General features: G+C 33.4%; 1 protein-coding gene across 3 annotated transcripts; it reads right to left on the bottom strand.

The window, feature by feature from the left end:
* Window positions 1-942: 942 nt before the first annotated feature.
* On the bottom strand, window positions 943-14,388 carry LOC128990155 (SET domain-containing protein SmydA-8-like). Of its 3 annotated transcripts, none has more exons than XR_008490494.1 (5): window positions 14,320-14,388; window positions 7,620-8,890; window positions 2,511-2,695; window positions 1,859-2,041; window positions 943-1,197 (listed from the first exon to the last, which is right to left on the bottom strand). XR_008490494.1 is itself a non-coding variant. In XM_054412427.1 (5 exons), exons 2-4 carry the CDS (start codon window positions 8,875-8,877, stop codon window positions 1,919-1,921), a joined length of 1,566 nt encoding a protein of 521 aa, XP_054268402.1. In that variant the 5' UTR covers window positions 8,878-8,890; window positions 14,320-14,388; the 3' UTR covers window positions 944-1,197; window positions 1,871-1,918. The 3 variants fall into 3 exon arrangements, 2 of the variants coding, with proteins under 2 accessions (XP_054268402.1, XP_054268403.1); XM_054412427.1 differs by having other exon boundaries at window positions 944-1,197; window positions 1,871-2,041; XM_054412428.1 differs by lacking the exon at window positions 943-1,197 and having other exon boundaries at window positions 1,827-2,041.
* Between the last annotated feature and the right edge of the window lie 3,685 nt (window positions 14,389-18,073).

Genomic DNA, 18,073 nt, shown 5'->3' on the forward strand with positions numbered 1-18,073 from the left:
TGAGCCCATTTTAAATTTATAAAGGGATTATGCTCATCCACTGGAAAATATCTTTCTAACAGTATGGGTAGATTTTCCCTGCGATGCACACGAGCCAAGAAAAAAGGTTTTCAAGAAACATCGCCTATTAATATATCTTCTATATATATAAAATCCAATGTTTGTATGTTTGTTGTTTGTTTGTCCTTTATGGACTCCAAAACCGCTCGACAGATTGTAATGAAACTTTCAGGCATTATTAAGCGTTATTCAAGGATGGTTTGTGTGAAGTTTGGTGCAGATCCGTCAAAAGGGCTCCGCCCAAGTGGCTCTGGAGTTTCCCATGTTAACCTTGTGAGTACTCATATTTGAATGGAATTAAACAATCTTAACAGCTGGTTCAACTAAACAATTTGATTCTGTGATGTTCAATAGCATTAAAAAAATAATAGGTTTACCAACAGGGTGCAGCATTATTATTATTTTTTTTTAAATTTATTACAACAGCTAATTTGCAACCAAAAGGTGAGTGAGCGTAGCGAACGAACTTCAACCTGGAGGCGAGTTAGCGTAGCGAACGAGCTAACCTGAAGGCAAGTGAGCACAGCGAACCAGCTCCAACCTAAAGGTGAGTGAGCGTAGCGATCGAACTTCAACCAGGACGTGATTGAGCCATGCGAAAGAGCTCATCTTGAAAATGAACGAGCATTTGACATAAAACCACATTAGGACAGGACGACGTCTGTCGGGCCAGCTAGTAGATGATACAGCAATGTGACGAATGGTAACAAAAAGGGTAATTTCCTTTAATAGAACTTCGACCCCCTAGCGTTTATTTACTTCATAATGTTTACTTCCAATGATCCAGTGATGCTGATAAGCTTCCACAGTAATGGTTTGTCAGTTAAATGCTAAATCACTGTCAGATTTTAAACAAAAGTCAAAACAGTGAATGAAAATAATGGATTTTAAATAGCCGAGGCTACTGTCAGTGATTACTAATTAATCGTAACCCGATTTTAAGTAAATTACTAGTATATATATGTCTACTCTCAAAAAATTTATTTTTTTGTAAAATAATAATTTTGTTCACTTAAAACTTAAGCTGTGTCTTCCTAGGTGCGGAGTGCAGGGAAGGGATTTTCTGCTGGTCCAGTGGTAGTCCGCTCTAGGCTTCTTCTTTGAGACAAGAAGAGAGGATGAACTCCGTTACTGCGCCTAAGTAAGAAAACCTACTTTTACTTTTCAAATCTAATCTTATAGTATTCTTTAAAATGTAAAAGGGTACCGGTATTGCATTATTCGATTTACCTAAGAAAAAAGTTCTGAACTGTAATACAAATTTGCAATTTGCTCACGTTTCCCCCTTTAATTAATTATACAGGGAGTCCCGGAACTCTCCAATAATTAGGGCATTTCTCCTAAGTAAAGAAACATATCTAAATATCATATTTAAATTGTTCGGAAGTCCTTAGTTACTCACACAGCCGCCATTTTGGGTTTTCACTTATTAATTTTTTTCTAAAAAGTGTTTAAAGGTATGAAATTGAAACTTTGCACAAATATTTATGACAACTAGACAAATCCACAAGAAAATTATGAACATTTTCCAAATTCATAAAACAAAATGGTGGCCATTTAAAAAACTTGTTTCTTAAATAACTCAAAAACTGTTGAGTTTTTATTTTAACTACAAAAATTACTCAAGTTATCGCGTCTACGCACGTATATATCAAAATAAAAAACAATATCGGTCCCAGGTCTAGGTCTTAAAGTGCTCTATAGGGAAATTCGCTAAAAATTTAATTTCTCATGTCTAGTAAGGTTGTTCAACACTTATTTACAGTTATGATTTATTAACGATAACACTTGACATTGCCATTACACATACACTAGACACAGAGGAACTTGAGTTTGATCACAGAAGTTGTCCTACTGGTCACGTAGAACAGAGTTGGTTCAGCTCTTTGACTCGCTCTTCTAGTAGAGTTATCATGTCTGGTTCATGTTTCAGAATCTTGGTTGCCTCTTGTAGCAACTCGGTTACTTCTTTTAGGAGCTCCTGAAAAATAATCTGCATGAGCCATAGTAAGTAATATACTTGGTGTAGTTTGTGAAGAATTTAATCTTAGTTTTAACATGAACTTTATAAATAAGATATTCCTAAGGAAAAAGATAAGTTGTAGATTTAAAAGTTATCTCATTTTGTTGGAAAAATACATTTAGTTTGTCTAAGAATATTTGAGTACCCAGATGAATTGACAAACAATGGTCTTTTTGCATACCAGTATTAAATCCTCTAGTGCACCCTCATAGTCTTCTTATGTCTTCTGAATATTTTTGTATTTTTCTTTAGTATTCAATAATTTATACAAACCACTTCTTAGTTTCATAATGCACAGAATCAAAGAGTTGGACACTTTTTATATTTCGGGTTTCCTTGTGACCTGATTATGTTGGGACTTAACTGTACTGTAGTGTACTGTTATTGTTAATAAAAAAACACAATCATGATTAATAATATCACAAACCTGAGCTTTGTCTTTGGTGATAAGGTCTTTCTCAAACTCCGCCTTGACCTTGACGACCTTTATTGCTTGAAGATCGTACAGCAAGGTGCCTCGGAACCTGGTCATTCCTGGGTCTAGTTTATCAGCCAACTCCAGCAAGTCATTGCAAATAGACTCTGCGTAGTCCAGCTGTTCTGATGATAACTCTGTAAAAAGAAATGTTTACATTTGAATGGTAAAAAGATAGGAATTTCAATTAGTTTTGTTAGAAAAAATCCAACTTGAAGAGAGTGACGTCTTGTGGTTTCAAGACTATTATTTCAAAAGGTATCCAAGCTACTTGTCATGTATTGTTTTAGAATCTTCTTACAGAGTTTCACAAGAATTCATGGAGTATAATACTCCTGTGCAAAATTATCAGTAGGGCTATATGTTAACACGTTCACTGCGGCATACACCAAACAGGTGCTCGCCAATGGCGCCGATGCACGGGCAAAGCCCCGGCACGTCACCGAATCAGCGATCGCAATTGGCATTAAAATATTTCAGTATGAAGAATCACAAAAGAGCAGCAGTGATTGTGCTGCGTTGCCGTGAGAGTAGATGTAGTTCACAGAAACTCCCAAAGGAAGCTGCACTGACAGGATCCGTAGCCAGTGTCTTTGTAATGTGGCTTGAAAAGAGAATATTCCCAAAACCGGGACTAAAGCATTGGCAGACGGGATTTCACAGGAAATTTTAGTATCAACCTACATCAAAATAAAGCTTGCTTCCAAGCTACAGGCTGGCAACAATTATAACGTTCCTCTGGCAACAACGGAGCTCAAAATGAACCAATGTATTGGAAGGGACCCAATGACAGGTAAACCCTTCACGCGCAAACAAGAGTAGTTTCGCATGACGTGTTTCCGCAGTGAACGTGTTAAGAGAAGACAAATATTATTTTCTTAAGAAGTTGTATATTCAAATTCTATGAGTAAATCAATGATAAGATTAGATTAGAGTATAGGGCTATTTCATTGGCTTGGTGGAACTGTTTATGTTAGGAGAGGTTGATGAGAGAATGGGTGTCTGTTACCAGGAGTCGTTGAAAAATTCCTGAAGAGTGTAATATGCTTTTTCTACTAAAACTGTTTTGATTTTGTCTGTAAATTTTGCTAAGTTTAATTGCTTTAAGGAGTTTGGAATTTTATTGTAAATTTTTAACCCCATATAGAGAGGACTTGTTTCATATTTTTTAAATTATGAGTGGGGTATTGAAAAATGTCTTGTCTTCACCCATTATATGAGTGATTACTAAGATAATTTTGAAACATACCAGGATTTCCATGAACCATTTTTAAAATTTCAAAAACATATATTGAAGTTAGAGTTAAAATTTAAAAATGTCGAAACAATTGTCTACATGATGTTTTTTTTGGGCAATTTGCAAGAGTTCTGATAATTGACTTTTGTTTTTTAAAAACTTTGTGGACATCTGTGGCCGTCCCCCATAATGTAATACTATAGCTTAAAATAGAGTACACATAAGCATAATAAACATTTTTACATACTTCCAAGGAGGTAACCTGAATTAAAACACTTAAAGCATATCTTGTTGGACTTTTGTTGGAAGTTTTTTGTTTAGAAAATGAATATGCTCTGTCCATTGTACTGTAGTTTACTATCCAAATATATTCCTAAAAACTTTACTACATTTGTGGGCCAGGCAGTAGTTTCTGTTCCAGTGGTTGAATTTCTCAATTTGAAAATTAAAACACTAGTTTTATCTTAATTCAAAAGTAAGCCATTTTTTAAAAACCAATATGCTATTTCTCCAATTTTTTCTTTGACATAATCATGTAACATTTTAACAGTACTTCGTCGGATGAGAGCTGTTGTATCATCTGCATAAAGGGTAAAGTTACAGATTTGACTTGAAAAATGAAAAGGTAAATCATTAATATATGTGAGGAATAAGAGAGGACCTAGGATTGAACCTTGCGGAACTCCATAGTTATTATTTGCCCAAGAAGAGTATTGGTTCCCAGAGGCGGTTTTAATTACTGTTCTTTGTTTTCTATCGCTTAAAGATTTCAAAAGTTCAATTATTTGTCCATGAAAACCAATTGCTGTAAGTTTTTTAGTAAGAATTTTGTGATTAACACAGATTTGTCGATTTTGACATTATGGTAGTCACCAAAAAACCACGATTCCACAAAGTGACTGTGGAAGCCTATCCAGGATGGAATGATACATTTAAAAAAATCACACTAGACACCACAGTAATCATACTAGACACCACAGTAATCATACTAGACACCACAGTACATCAGATTTCTATTGAATACATTCACAAAACTTAATGACATAATTACACAATGCTTCAACAATACATTTAAATACTTCACCATAATATCTACCTCTTACATTTAATTAATTGTACACAAGTAAACACTACGATTATACATCAACACAGCTAACACCACCAAAATATAAACATTCTCCACATAATGGTGATTTGTACATACTTAAATAACTTACCATTACAATATTGTTTGGTCATAATGTATCCGATTGTTCTGGAAGAAAAATCATACTTTAAATTGATCTGTAGATTTTTACCAGACAAAACAACCAATCATGAGTTGTGCTTGTGCACTTTTAACCACCAGGAATTTAAAAACAACCAATCATGAGTTGTGCTTGTGCACTTTTAACCACCAGGAATTTAAATAATTAGGTTGTACGAGTACTTAAGTTTGCAGATTTGACAAATCAAACTTGTTTCTAACTTGAATTAAGTATTTTTTGCTATCTGGGTTAGGTTTGCTGCTAAAAAAAGGAAAAATAATAATAAGGCATGTTTTTTGGTAGAATTTTAGTGTAGATTAGGATGAAAAAACCAATTTGACAATTTAACCAAACTATATCCATAAACATCCATAAACAAGCCATGGGAATTTTTAATTAACAATTTTTTTTAACTTTCTCAGTAATCTTTAAACTCTACACCTCAAGATACTAATTTATTTGTTTTAGAGCTATTCAAAATGGAATAGGGAAAACTTTGAAAATTCTACGTTTTGAGATAAAATGAGAAAAATCTATTTTCACTCCATAAAACCCGGTTCACATAGTCCGATCGTGCTGGTTTGTGAACTTGTTCAAATAAATAAAGGTATACACGTTTGAACCCAAGTTCATTGAAATATCATAATTTTTACTCCAGTAACGGTAGTTATGCTAATGTACACACAGACATATATGAACATGCCCTCAGGCATTATGGCATTATTATGGAGGCATTATATGGTGCCTTTGGGGACATATAAAATAATGAAAAAAGTAAATCCTCCGGGTCCAGGTCTTACCATGAGACATACGTAAAAGCTTATTCCCTATATGGGAAATTTGCTAAAAACTAAAACCTAACAGGTATGACTTATTTTGCATTGATACATATTTTAGTATTCATGTTTTAGTATCATTATTAGATTTTTAAGGTTGCTTGTAAATCCCAGTGTCATATTCCAGCCATTGAAAACCACAATTCGGTTAGCAGTAAAGCTGTAAGCTCCACCAAACGAACAAGTATAAGGATACATTTGCTGCTGTTATGAACCCATGTAGCACAAATGGTTGGGCCAACGTTGGCCAACTGTGGGACAGTTGGTCGATGGTTGGTTGGAGCTTCCACAACCAACCAACCGTTGTCCAACTGTATATCTCGTAGTTGGGCCAACCAATATTTACAACTGTGGACCAACATTGGTTCATTGTTAATGAAATACATTAATATGCATTGCTGGGTATCATACATCAAGCCAACCGTTGTCCAACCGTTTTTCACTCCGTTGGACCAACAAAATATACTTTTGTTGGACCAACAATGGTCCATATAGTTGAGTTTACACGACTTTCATTCTCTGGGTCTAGCTTTCACAACATAATTATAATAAAATATCTGGTTTTACAACTTTTGGAAACTTTTGGAACTGATAAAGGTATTGTAAAACCAGATATTTTATATATTACAGTTCCGGCGCTACAACAATGAATTTTAATAATTTTAATAATGCAAATATTTTTTAAATTAATATTCTTTAACTTATTTGCAACAATTTAAGGGGAAAGAGTAATTAATCATATAACAGGCAATTATAATAGCATTAACAATCTAACGGTAATTAATTAATCATTCAAATACCAGTATCCTCTCTAACTCAAAAAAAAAAAAACTACTTATGATGCCTTAACAGATTAACAGAATCATATTATACTGTGTAGTATCAAAAATGTTTGAAGTATTGCGACCATTGCAACTGTCGGCTACTCTTTCACCACTTGAAAACTCTCTATTTCAGCAATCACAGATAGCTCAGTGGTAAAGTAAGAGGCTCATAAGTCGAAGGACCCGGGTTCGAGACCCGTCTGGGCCAAAAAAATTTTGTTCTAGTTTTTTTTCAAAATTTGTTTTTATGAACTATTTAATAAATTTACTCAACTAATAATTATGCTTTTCGTACTAAATCTTTATTATTTTGTGTGAAATAAAACGGTTGGGCCATTGTTGGACAATGGTTGGCTGGAAAACAGTTTAAAGAGGTGACATTTCTACCGTTGGCCAACTGTGTGGCTCCACAATTTACCAACGTTGGCCCAACCATCTGTGCTACATGGGAACAATCGTTCCACCAAGGGTTCTCTTAAGAGTATAAGTTATCAGGATTCCCAGGCCTAGGTAGACACATATTTCTGCTACATAAACTCAAAAGGGGGGGGGGGGGAATAAACCTTCCGAGCAAACAAAGGATACTACTAAAGCTCTTTTACACTATCGTTGTATATCTTAAATTATGGAGAGTCAGATTATGAATTATTAATTTTTTCACACATACACTTGAGGAGATTTTTTGTATATTTAGAAATATGCTAGACATTTGTCACTAATCGTTGATCTGTTGTTAGAAATCATAAAAAATAATAGTTCAAGATGAAACACAAAATATTAAAACTTTTAGCTAATTCTGACCCAAAGTAAAAACATATTGTATTTTGTCCCAAGGAACCAAAGTTCCTTATTGAGTAAACTGCACATCAAATAAAAGAAATAACTAACTCTAATTTAAGCATTGCTGGTAAACTTACCCGAAAGGTGAACTCCATAAAGCTGAATGAGAGCGTGTTTTGCTTGAATAATGTGACAGTTTGTCGGGTGCAGCACTGATCCCTCGTCTTTCAAATATTTATTCACAAGAGCTTCAAGAGTTGGAATGGTTTTGCCCGTGTTTTCTAGTTCCCTCTTCAGAGCTTCATTGCCGAAAGCCATTTGCTTGGCGTTAATCAAATGTGAACACTTGTGACATTTCCATCTTGAGCTGGGGTCTAGAGGATCTTCACACAACATGTATCCTTTACACTTTGAACACAAGATGCAGCTGATGAAAGTGTTAAACTCTGTGGGATCAACACATCTTTCACAGTCACAGTCGAAACACTTTGAAATCTTTAGATGTTGTCTTCTCTCCTGGGTGCTCCACAAAGTTTGTGTGTAAGTCGCATTGATTATCTCACCTTTTTTTATGTCGGTCGTTGCCATGACCACCATCGTAAAGTCATCTCCTAAGAAGAAATGTTTAGTGTTGGGTTTGCAACTGTGAGACATCATCGCTGCTTTCGGGTACAACCCTCTTATCCTGACGTTTCCTTTGTCTCTCCTTATTTCAAATGAGTTAGTATCCAACACTGCAGCCACCTTCAATATTGTCTCCTCATTGTATTGAGTCAAACCTAGAGCTTTATGTAAATACCCTACAATATTGATCCTGAAAACATTGTAAAGAGGTGTGTTTATCAAAACTTCCAAATTTGATTCTAAAGAAAGTAATTCATTGAGTTTTTCAGGCGGAAGAAGCAAACACCTAAGAGGCACAATAGCACAGTACGCTGGAACCTTTTGTTCTTCGTCTTGGTATTTGATCACAGTTTTGTGCTTACTCTTTGCTAAAACTGCACATTCTGCTTGGTGCACAGGACTCTTTTCACATTTGGTGGAACACAAAGGCCAATTACACTTTCTGCAGTAGTAGAAACTTTTGAGCATTTCATTGTCAACGGAAGAGCCGGTTAGTTTGCAATGGCAGCCGAGACATTGAGCGAATGCTAGGACTTTGGGGCCACACACCAATGGTGACTCTTTGAGAATAACTTCTCCTGCTGCTATGTTCCTTAGAGCCACCATGTGTCGGCCCAGTTTGATGGATGTGGCGACCTCGAAGCATTTACATTCATTCTTGTGTATCTTCCAGTGCTGCTTCTGGTGGTTCTTGTTGCAGTAGTTCACTGATTTACAAACAGCACAGCGTTGACTCGCTGGTTTGCTGCAGACTGCACATGAACCAGCCATGTTTGTGTATTAACTGAAACAAATGTTCAAGTACAGTAATACTGAAGAGGACATATGTGGATGAATTTTTGTCACTCTTTATTTATAGTGGGGAGGCAAATTTAGTAAAATATGTAAAATAACAAAGTTGGCTCACCCCGAAAGGTAACCGGTGAACACTATGCTAGATGATATTGTATAGTAGTAGAGATGATATTTTGACCGGTGTTCACTCTGTATGAGTGGGACCCTCTTTTCTGGACGCCATTTTCCAAAATGGCGGATGTCACTGTTTGATCTTTGTATAACTCGAGCAAAAATGAACCGATTTTGATGAAATTTGGTATTAACGTTTAAACTTACATTCATTCGAACGGGTTCACGAACCAGCATGATCTGATCATGGGAGCGGGGGTTTATGGGGGTTTTATGGGGGGTTATATGGGGTAAAGATGGGATTTTCTAATTCTTTGCCCCCAAAGTACAAAATCTACCAATTTTTCTCTAAGCCATTTTAAAGAACTTAAAAAAACAAATAATTTAGTATATTAATGTATTTTTGTACCCTTATTGGTTACGGAGAAAATTCAAAAAAGTTTTAATTTAAAATTCCCATGTTATTCTTATGGAGGATATTGTCAACTCTTGTAGTTTGCTTGTTTATGGATATATTTTGATCATACTTGGTAAACTTATTTATTTATACTAAGATATTAATATTCTACTAACATTCACACTTTATTAGCCTCCCTGTGGCAGCAAACCTAGGTACTCGTTAAACCTAATTTTATTTAAATTGAATTAATTTAAAAACAAATCAGGCAATTGGAAATCCACTTAGTCTGCAGGTTCGCTGTGACGGGGGTATTTTATTCTTGACATTTCTTCCTATACCTAGTGGTTCAGGAGAAATAAGCAGTTAAAGTTGGGGTTTCCTCCTGTTAATTAGATTGGTCCGTTTTAACTGACAACCTAATCCTAATGTATTTCCTGTGCTATTTCGTTACACTTTTGACTTGACATATAACAAACCTAGATTATCAGGCACATCTCAGATTCGCCCGATGCGTTAAAATACTTGGTATGCGGCCTCTCGTCTGCCAATTGAGTGGAGTGAGCATTGATATAAACAAATAACCTTATTTACAAATACATTTTTTTATAAAAAAATATTATAGATTACGAAATAAAAACATGAGTAAATGTTATTGATCAATAAACCTCATGAATTTAACCCATCGTTATAAGCAATTGCCATCTCTTTTTTCTTTACTTACCATTTGCTTCTCTTATTTATGCTTTTCACTCTCTCTATAGAAAATAGCTCAACATACAAGCCCTAAATTATTCTTAATCTTGACAATTCTACGTAATAGCCTTGACAAGTCTACCTCAGCCTGATTTACAGTACATTCTTGACTGCAATGTACCGAAATCGATAGATAAGATTCATTGGATATTGCCTTTGAGAACGTTTTACACCATACTGGTGGATAGGCAACAAACAACCCGTTGTACAATGTTGGTCCAATTTATTTTTCAAAAAATAAATGTGTGGGTCAAATTGTACTAAAATGCATATTTGGAAATCTTTTAGTTAATTTTCTGTTTCGGTAAATTTGTACATGAAGCTACCATACCTATGCTAACACATTGCATATGCCTGTAGTCCAAAGATTACTCTGAAGTGTCACACGACAACCTTTTTAAATGAAGATGTGTTTGTTAAGGGCTTGGCATATAAATTACAACATGAATAAATCATATACATTAATATTAAAATACAAGAAAATTATCAAAACCGATATAAAATTAGTTTCTGTATTAGGTTACACCATTTAATTTGAGTTGTAGAGACTGCACTGTGTTAGTGTAAAACCTATAGAATTGGATTGTAGTAAATTAACCTGACATAAAAATTTCAACATGCGGTTCTGTTGGCTGTAACAATTCTTCTAATTACGTGAAAGTAGAAGGAATATCATATCAGAGGGGTATAAGCTTAGTTATGACCATCGATGTATAAAACTATAACAATAGTTAGTTTTATATGTCGATGGTTATGACTGGACTTCAGTACGAATGCGATGCTACGACAGCCGCGGGTGGCTAGCACCCGCCGAACCCTTCAAATGAGCATTTGCCGCTCTGTTCAATCCGAAATTTTTACAAAACTAAACACGATAGAATAAAGTTAAATACAAACAGTAAAGAATTTATGTTTAAAGAAATATTATTGTAATAACTGATAATAATTAAATAAAAGTTAATTTAATGTCTCATTGTATTGAGGTCCATTATTTTAAAAATAGAAGATAATTTGTGTATATAGAAAAGTGCGGAGGCCCAACGGGATACATTAGGGTGACAGTTAAAACGGATCAATCTAATTAACATGGAGGAAACCCCAGCTTTAACTGCTTATATCTCCTGAACCACTAGGTATAGGAAGAAATGTCAAGAATAAAATACCCTCGTCGCAGCGAACCTGCAGACTGAGTGGATTTCCAATTGCCTGATTCGTTTTTAAATTAATTCAATTTAAATAACATTAGGTTTAACGAGTACCTAGGTTTGCTGTTACAGGGAGGCTAATAAAGCGTGAATGTTAGTAGAATATTAATATCATAGTATAAATAAATAAGTTTACCAAGTATGATAAAAATATATCCCTAAACAAGCAAACTACAAGAGTTGACGATATCCTCCATAAGAATAACATGGGAATTTTAAATTAAAACTTTTTGAATTTTCTCCGTAACCAATAAGGGTACAAAAATACGTTAATATACTAAATTATTTGTTTTTTTAAGTTCTTTAAAATGGTTTAGAGAAAAATTGGAAAATTTTGTGCTTTGGGGGCAAAAGATAAAAAAATTCCATTTTTACCCCATAAAACCCCCCATAAAACCCCCATAAACCCCCGTTCCCATGATCAGATCATGCTGGTTCGTGAACCCGTTCGAATAAATGTAAGTTTAAACGTTTATACCAAATTTAATCAAAATTGGTTCATTTTTGCTCGAGTTATACTAAGATCAAACAGTGACATCCGCCATTTTGAAAAATGGCGTCCAGAAAAGAGGGTCCCACTCATACAGAGTGAACACCGGTCAAAATATCATCTCTACTACTATACAATATCATCTAGCATAGTGTTCACCGGTTACCTTTCGGGGTGAGCCAACTTTGGAATTTTGGCCATTCGCCTCCCCATTATTACAGGTACCAGAAAATATGACATTCTTCTATTTTTGTGTCATTTACTACCAATTTTTTTTTAATCTCAATGGTTTTAGTATTTTTATTTTTACTTTTTTGAATGTTATACCGGTAAACGTTAAGAGGTCAGGTTTCATAATATTTTTACAAAAGGACTAGAGCTCGCCCCATGGTCAAAAACTCGATCAAAAGTATGTGTGCTATAATAAAACATGTGATTGGAGTTTCTTCTATTTGTTTTGATTTTCTGTTTATATTTTGTTGTTATTTCGTCTCCAACATGGCAACCTATAAGGCCCATGTTAATTATTTTTTATTTCAAATTTTTTTGTGTGCATATTTTTGAGCCTATTTCAATTTATAAAGGGATTCTACACATATACAGGCAAATATCTTCTAACTGTATGCGTAGATTTTTCCTGCGATGCACAGGAGCTGAGGAAAAGGTTTTCAATAAACATGCTTGTCTATTAAGATATAGAATTAGTCCCATGTTAAATCTCCGTAAGAAAATTTGAATTTAATTTTTGACCCAATTACCATAAATATTCACAAAATACAAATAAAACCTGCACATATAGGACTGATAACCTTTCTTTTGGTACAACCAGATTGTAAATCGGTCCAGTACTATGATCAGGGTGACTATCGTAAGCTTAAAAATTTGGCCCCATGTTAAATCTCCATAAGAAAGGTTTGATTTCTATTTTTGACCCAATTAACATAAACATTTTCAAAATACAAATAAAACTTGCACATATAGGACTGATAACATTTGATTTGGTACAACCTGCATGTAATTCGGTCCAGTTAGTATGGCCAGGCTAGCTGTCATAAGTTTTGTTGAGGTTTTTTAATATATAAGATGTTCCAAATCCTGGTCCATTCTAACATGAAGTACCTTAATTTAATTCATTTTTGAAATTACATTAGCAGCTTAATCTATGAGAGAGCCTTAACAGTTTCGGTATATGGTCATTTTCATCTAACCGTGTCTATCATTCCATACCTAGGGAATCATGAAGGAGTTTACTGCCATATAAAAATGAAACATAAATATCTCTTTAATATCAATAATAAGCATATTTTGCAATTAATAATTGAGATCATGAAGATTCACAGGGAAATCAACACCTGAATCCAACATCCTACTTTATATTGTGGATACTCTTAAAAAAAAAAAGTAAAAGGACTCAATTTGTAATGAGGAAGTTGGAAAGAAAATGTTAGAGTAAAGTAACTTTTTATTTGAACGATTTTGGGCATAACAACAAATAAAATATAACACCATCAAGTGTTAAGAGATGATTATATATTGCTTTTCACTGCTAACCTGAGATTTTGATTAGACTATAATAATTAATTGTAACCAGTAAAAAAAAATAATCTAACAGCTTACAGTAAAAATGTTAAAAAAGTTCAAGGTAAACTCCAAACAAAACTGTTTCAAATAAACTAGCCTCAATTGCATAACAATTAATAATGTACACTATATAATATGGTTGAACACAAACCCTCCTTAAACACATCCACGATCCTAAAACTATACATTGGGAACACAAAGATGAAAACTCACAAGTCCCGTAAATAAAATAATGATGGGGTATTTGGCTATAAATTTGTATTGACGGGGTGCTTCTTTAGATTGAAGCAGGGTACTTTTTACTTCTCTAACAATATCCTAAGCTCTTCTATATGCATAATACACAAATAAAGTTAGTATACATATATTTTAATCTGTGTTAACACAATTGTTAAGAAGAGAAATATTTGATTTGTGCTCATGCAAATGTAAAGTAATTAAAAATACACATATTCTAAAATTTCCTGTAGGTACTAGTCTTATGTAAATTTTTTTAGCGATTTTATTCAATATATATGTACCAGTTGTGAAGAAATATTTGATTGTATTCTATATTGTGGAGCAAACACGGTTTAAATAATCATGTAAACAAAAATGGTAAATATTAGAAATTATCACACTGTTTAGAAAATATTCAAGTAAAATTAAAATTTAAAACCAGTTTAATTTTGTATCCAAATGAAGTAAATTTCTGGGTGGTACTTGTTTAAAACTAAGTGTTTTCTAATTAAAAAAAGTTTAACAATAGGCTAACATAAAAAAACATCAGTTACCATGCAATAAACGTGTTTAAACGAGTGGACAAACCTGAACAAAGTACAAACTATATCCTGGACAAATAAAAAACACATACACACAACAAATTGCAATTCACCTACCTTTTCTAAACTAAAAGTGACTCATACCAAGCGAGCCTGAGCAAAGTCCAACATGAGGTTAGAATGTCGGGGTGACCAGACTAAATTCTGAATACACTGGGTATATTTAGCCTGGCACGGATTTCTCAACAGCTGATCCCTGGGCAGGAAATAAATTTTAGCCATTTGGGAACAATAAAACAATATTACTTATTTTGGGATGTAAACAGTTTTTTTGCTTTGCTTTGCTTTGCTTTTCCCTCCAAATCAAGCTGTGTACTTTAAAATAAAGAAAATACAATGAAATAAACGTAATGCAGAGAAATATTTGTTGAAACTTCATACATTGATTCCAATAAGAGTTTTACCGATTAGCAACTCCCTTTTTTAGTAATAAATATAATTCAAACTGTACACCATTTGTACACGGAGACCAGAAAAAAATCATCAGAAGTGATAATGAATTTTACATTGCACTTTTCTAATAAATATACAAAATAATCTGTGTTAATCTTGTTGTAGAATCCTGCAATTTAGTGGGTTTACGTTTACAACTGTTGGCAGTTCCCAAGAAAATTTAACTCTTGGTCCCTTTTATTCTTCTTGGTCTGTAAAAATAAAAGTTGAAAACTCCAAAGGCCTCAACAAGATTTTAGAGTTGGCCTGGACACTAAATCTGTTGATTATTAGTGTTTTCCTTCTAAAACCAATACAATTATAGTTAATGGAAAAAGTAATAAACCTTATATTTGACCCATGAAAATAGTAAAGATTCTTTACATAACTATTTTTTGCTTCTTCAATTACTAGTATAAAATTCAATTGGAAGTATCAGTTAATATGTGATTACAAACTATTATTACATTATATAAAAATAACTAGAGATAGGCCTAGCAAGAAAGCATTGTTAAAATTATTTATTTTTTGCCTCAGATTTCGTTGTAGTCCATAGAGTAGGCTTAGGGAGCTGAGTCCGGAAATTCGATTAAGTCACAAAAAACATTTTAGGACGAGCTATGACTAATATTTTTCATTTCATTGTCTTATATTATAGCAGAAAATACAAAATAGCTACATAGTAACACTGAATGAATTAGGTTATGTAAGAAACAAACGCAGTTTATTTATTGTTGAAGTATTTTAAAGGATCAGAACAGCTGGGCCCTTGACATAAGCATACGATTCGAGTCCATAACATTTTACGGAGTCCGCAAAAAGCTATCTAGGGACTCAAAACGATCCGTTAGACAGCTGTTTTTGAGACAGTGTAATGAAAATCGTTGAAATGTATGCAGTAAAATAAATAATACTCGTATAATTCATTTGATCAAAAGAGTATGAAAATAAACTGTAGAGAACTCAAAGCAGAGATTTCTATTACCTGTACACGTTTGTGATTCCTTATAGTTTTTCACCAATGCAAGATATGAATTGTATGCTTTCAGCTACTGACACTGAAACTTTACCAAAATATACAATATATGAAAAGTTGAACTTACATTCAAAAAGATTTACTTGAACTTAGATATTGTTAAATTGTATCCCGCTCCAATGACAAAATACTAGTACCAAATTAGTTCAGTTATGTCAGGCAGTAATTTTCTCAGTAAACATTAATAAAACATAATTTCTTTTATTAATTTTTGTAACCTTTACGATCCGATACAAGACAATATCATAGATAAAACATACTCCCTTAGTAGATTTCTCATCCTTATGGAACAGCTGAAGACAATTTTATTGTTAGTTCATGTACGGTTTATGTAGAGTTCGTGTTTTGTTTACAATTTGTTTCCCGTTATTACAGCCATTTAAAACCTCGTTTAAACAAATAATACGATCTAATCATGAACAATAACTTAACCCCTAGTTATAACAATATGCTGCAAAGAATTGCAACGTAAACTAGTTTAGCGAACCGCCAACAGACTGCAGCACTCTGGAGTTTCCAGGATTCTGTCCATGAGAATTCTTGTGAGCCAAGTACAGTACTGAAGTTTTATTTAAACCATTAGGAGTGCCACAATAAATGACTAAACATGTTTTTGTTGTCACTAAACCAAGAACTGTGTCTGAATCTGACTCATGGTTACTTCCTTAGTCTCTAAATACTTCTACAAGACCGAAATAGCATTTTTGTTTTCACATTTACAGGTAAAACACACGTCTAATAGCCAATTAGGATACAACAATAAATAAAATTACAGTAGGTATTGATATTTTGAATGTTTGTTTCACTAGATGTTGGTATTTTCCATAAACAATAATCCCAGAACACTTAAGCTCGATGAAATATGGATAGTGTAATTTTATTGAATTGTACCTGTAACTAAATAAAGTGTTGTTTTATTGTTCCTGAGTTTTATATTTTATTAGTGATTTTACAGAACCAAAAATAATTGTGTATTCCCTTACCTGTATACTATAAAAATATGATTGAAATAGTTAGAGATGTTTATAGTTGGATTTTTCCGTCATAATGATTCCTTACTATTTATCATATCACATAATATATCACTTTTTTATGTGTGAATACCAACTTGTTGGGCTCAGAGCGGACCAAATTTATCAAAATAAATACTCTTTTTTGTTTTATTTCAACTAAAAAATTCAAAAAGAAAAAGATGATTTCTCCCTACATCAACAAAATGGTAAGGGAATAAACAATTATTTTGTGGTTCTGTAAAATCACTAATCTATCTATATATTAATAGGCAAGCATGTTTCTTTAAAACCTTTTTTCTCAGCTCGTGTGAATCGTAGGGAAAATCTACGCATACCGTTGGAAAGCTATTTTCCTGTAGGTGTGCAGAATCCCTTTATAAATTTAAATAGGCTCAAAGATAAGCACAAAAAATGAGTTTAAAAATTTGAAAAAATTAAAATGGATCTTATGCGTTGCTATGCTGGTTACGAAATAACAACGAAATATAAACAGAAAATCAAAACAAATGGAGGAAACTCCAATCACATGTTTTATTTACAGTGTGGGGTGAAAATAGATAAGTGAGTACATTACATATTTTTGGTCGAGTTTCGACCACTGGACGACCTCTCGTAAAATATAAAAACTCATGAACATTAAAACAACATTGTATTTAGTTCAACATCAGAAAAAAAACAACAAAAAAACAATAATAACAAACAAACTATTTAAAAGTCAGCTGATTTACAAAGAGTAATCAAAGACATTACACGTCTTCCCCTAAAAAAACTCACATGCTCTTCTTTATTTGTAATGTCTTTGATTACTCTTTGTAAATCAGCTGACTTTTAAATAAGTCTGTTCGTTATTATTGTATTTAGTTCAGCATACATTACAGGTTCCGTAGGTAATGAAGAAACATAATTTGGAAAAAGGCTGGATACACAATTTAGAGGAAAGAAAACTATCAATCAAAATAGCTTCGGTACTTTACGAATATAACAATCAAACGAATGCACGAGTTTTTAATTTGAGTTCACAGTAAGGGCAAATTACTTTGGTCACTTGATAAAAAAATAACTTCAAAAATGTTTTCATGTAAAAAACAAAATTCTGTCATGACTCATCTGCACGATTCCACCACGCGACAGTTTTTCAGTGTTCCAAATTTTGCAGATTTTTTTGTTAAATGTTTTCGTGTTCGGGTAAGTGTTAAATGTATTTGGCGACTTTCACAACCCCTGTGACGAAGAGGATTTTCTTAACCACTTGGTATACGGCTTTAATATTAACCTTTAGGTTAGAAACAGAAACAATGGACTCGGACAAAACAAAAAGGGATAATTGACA

The sequence above is a fragment of the Macrosteles quadrilineatus genome, unplaced genomic scaffold (genome assembly GCF_028750875.1).
Source record: "Macrosteles quadrilineatus isolate MER2022 unplaced genomic scaffold, UCM_ALF_1.0 Scaffold_3__2_contigs__length_128488019, whole genome shotgun sequence".
Taxonomy (NCBI): domain Eukaryota; kingdom Metazoa; phylum Arthropoda; class Insecta; order Hemiptera; family Cicadellidae; genus Macrosteles; species Macrosteles quadrilineatus.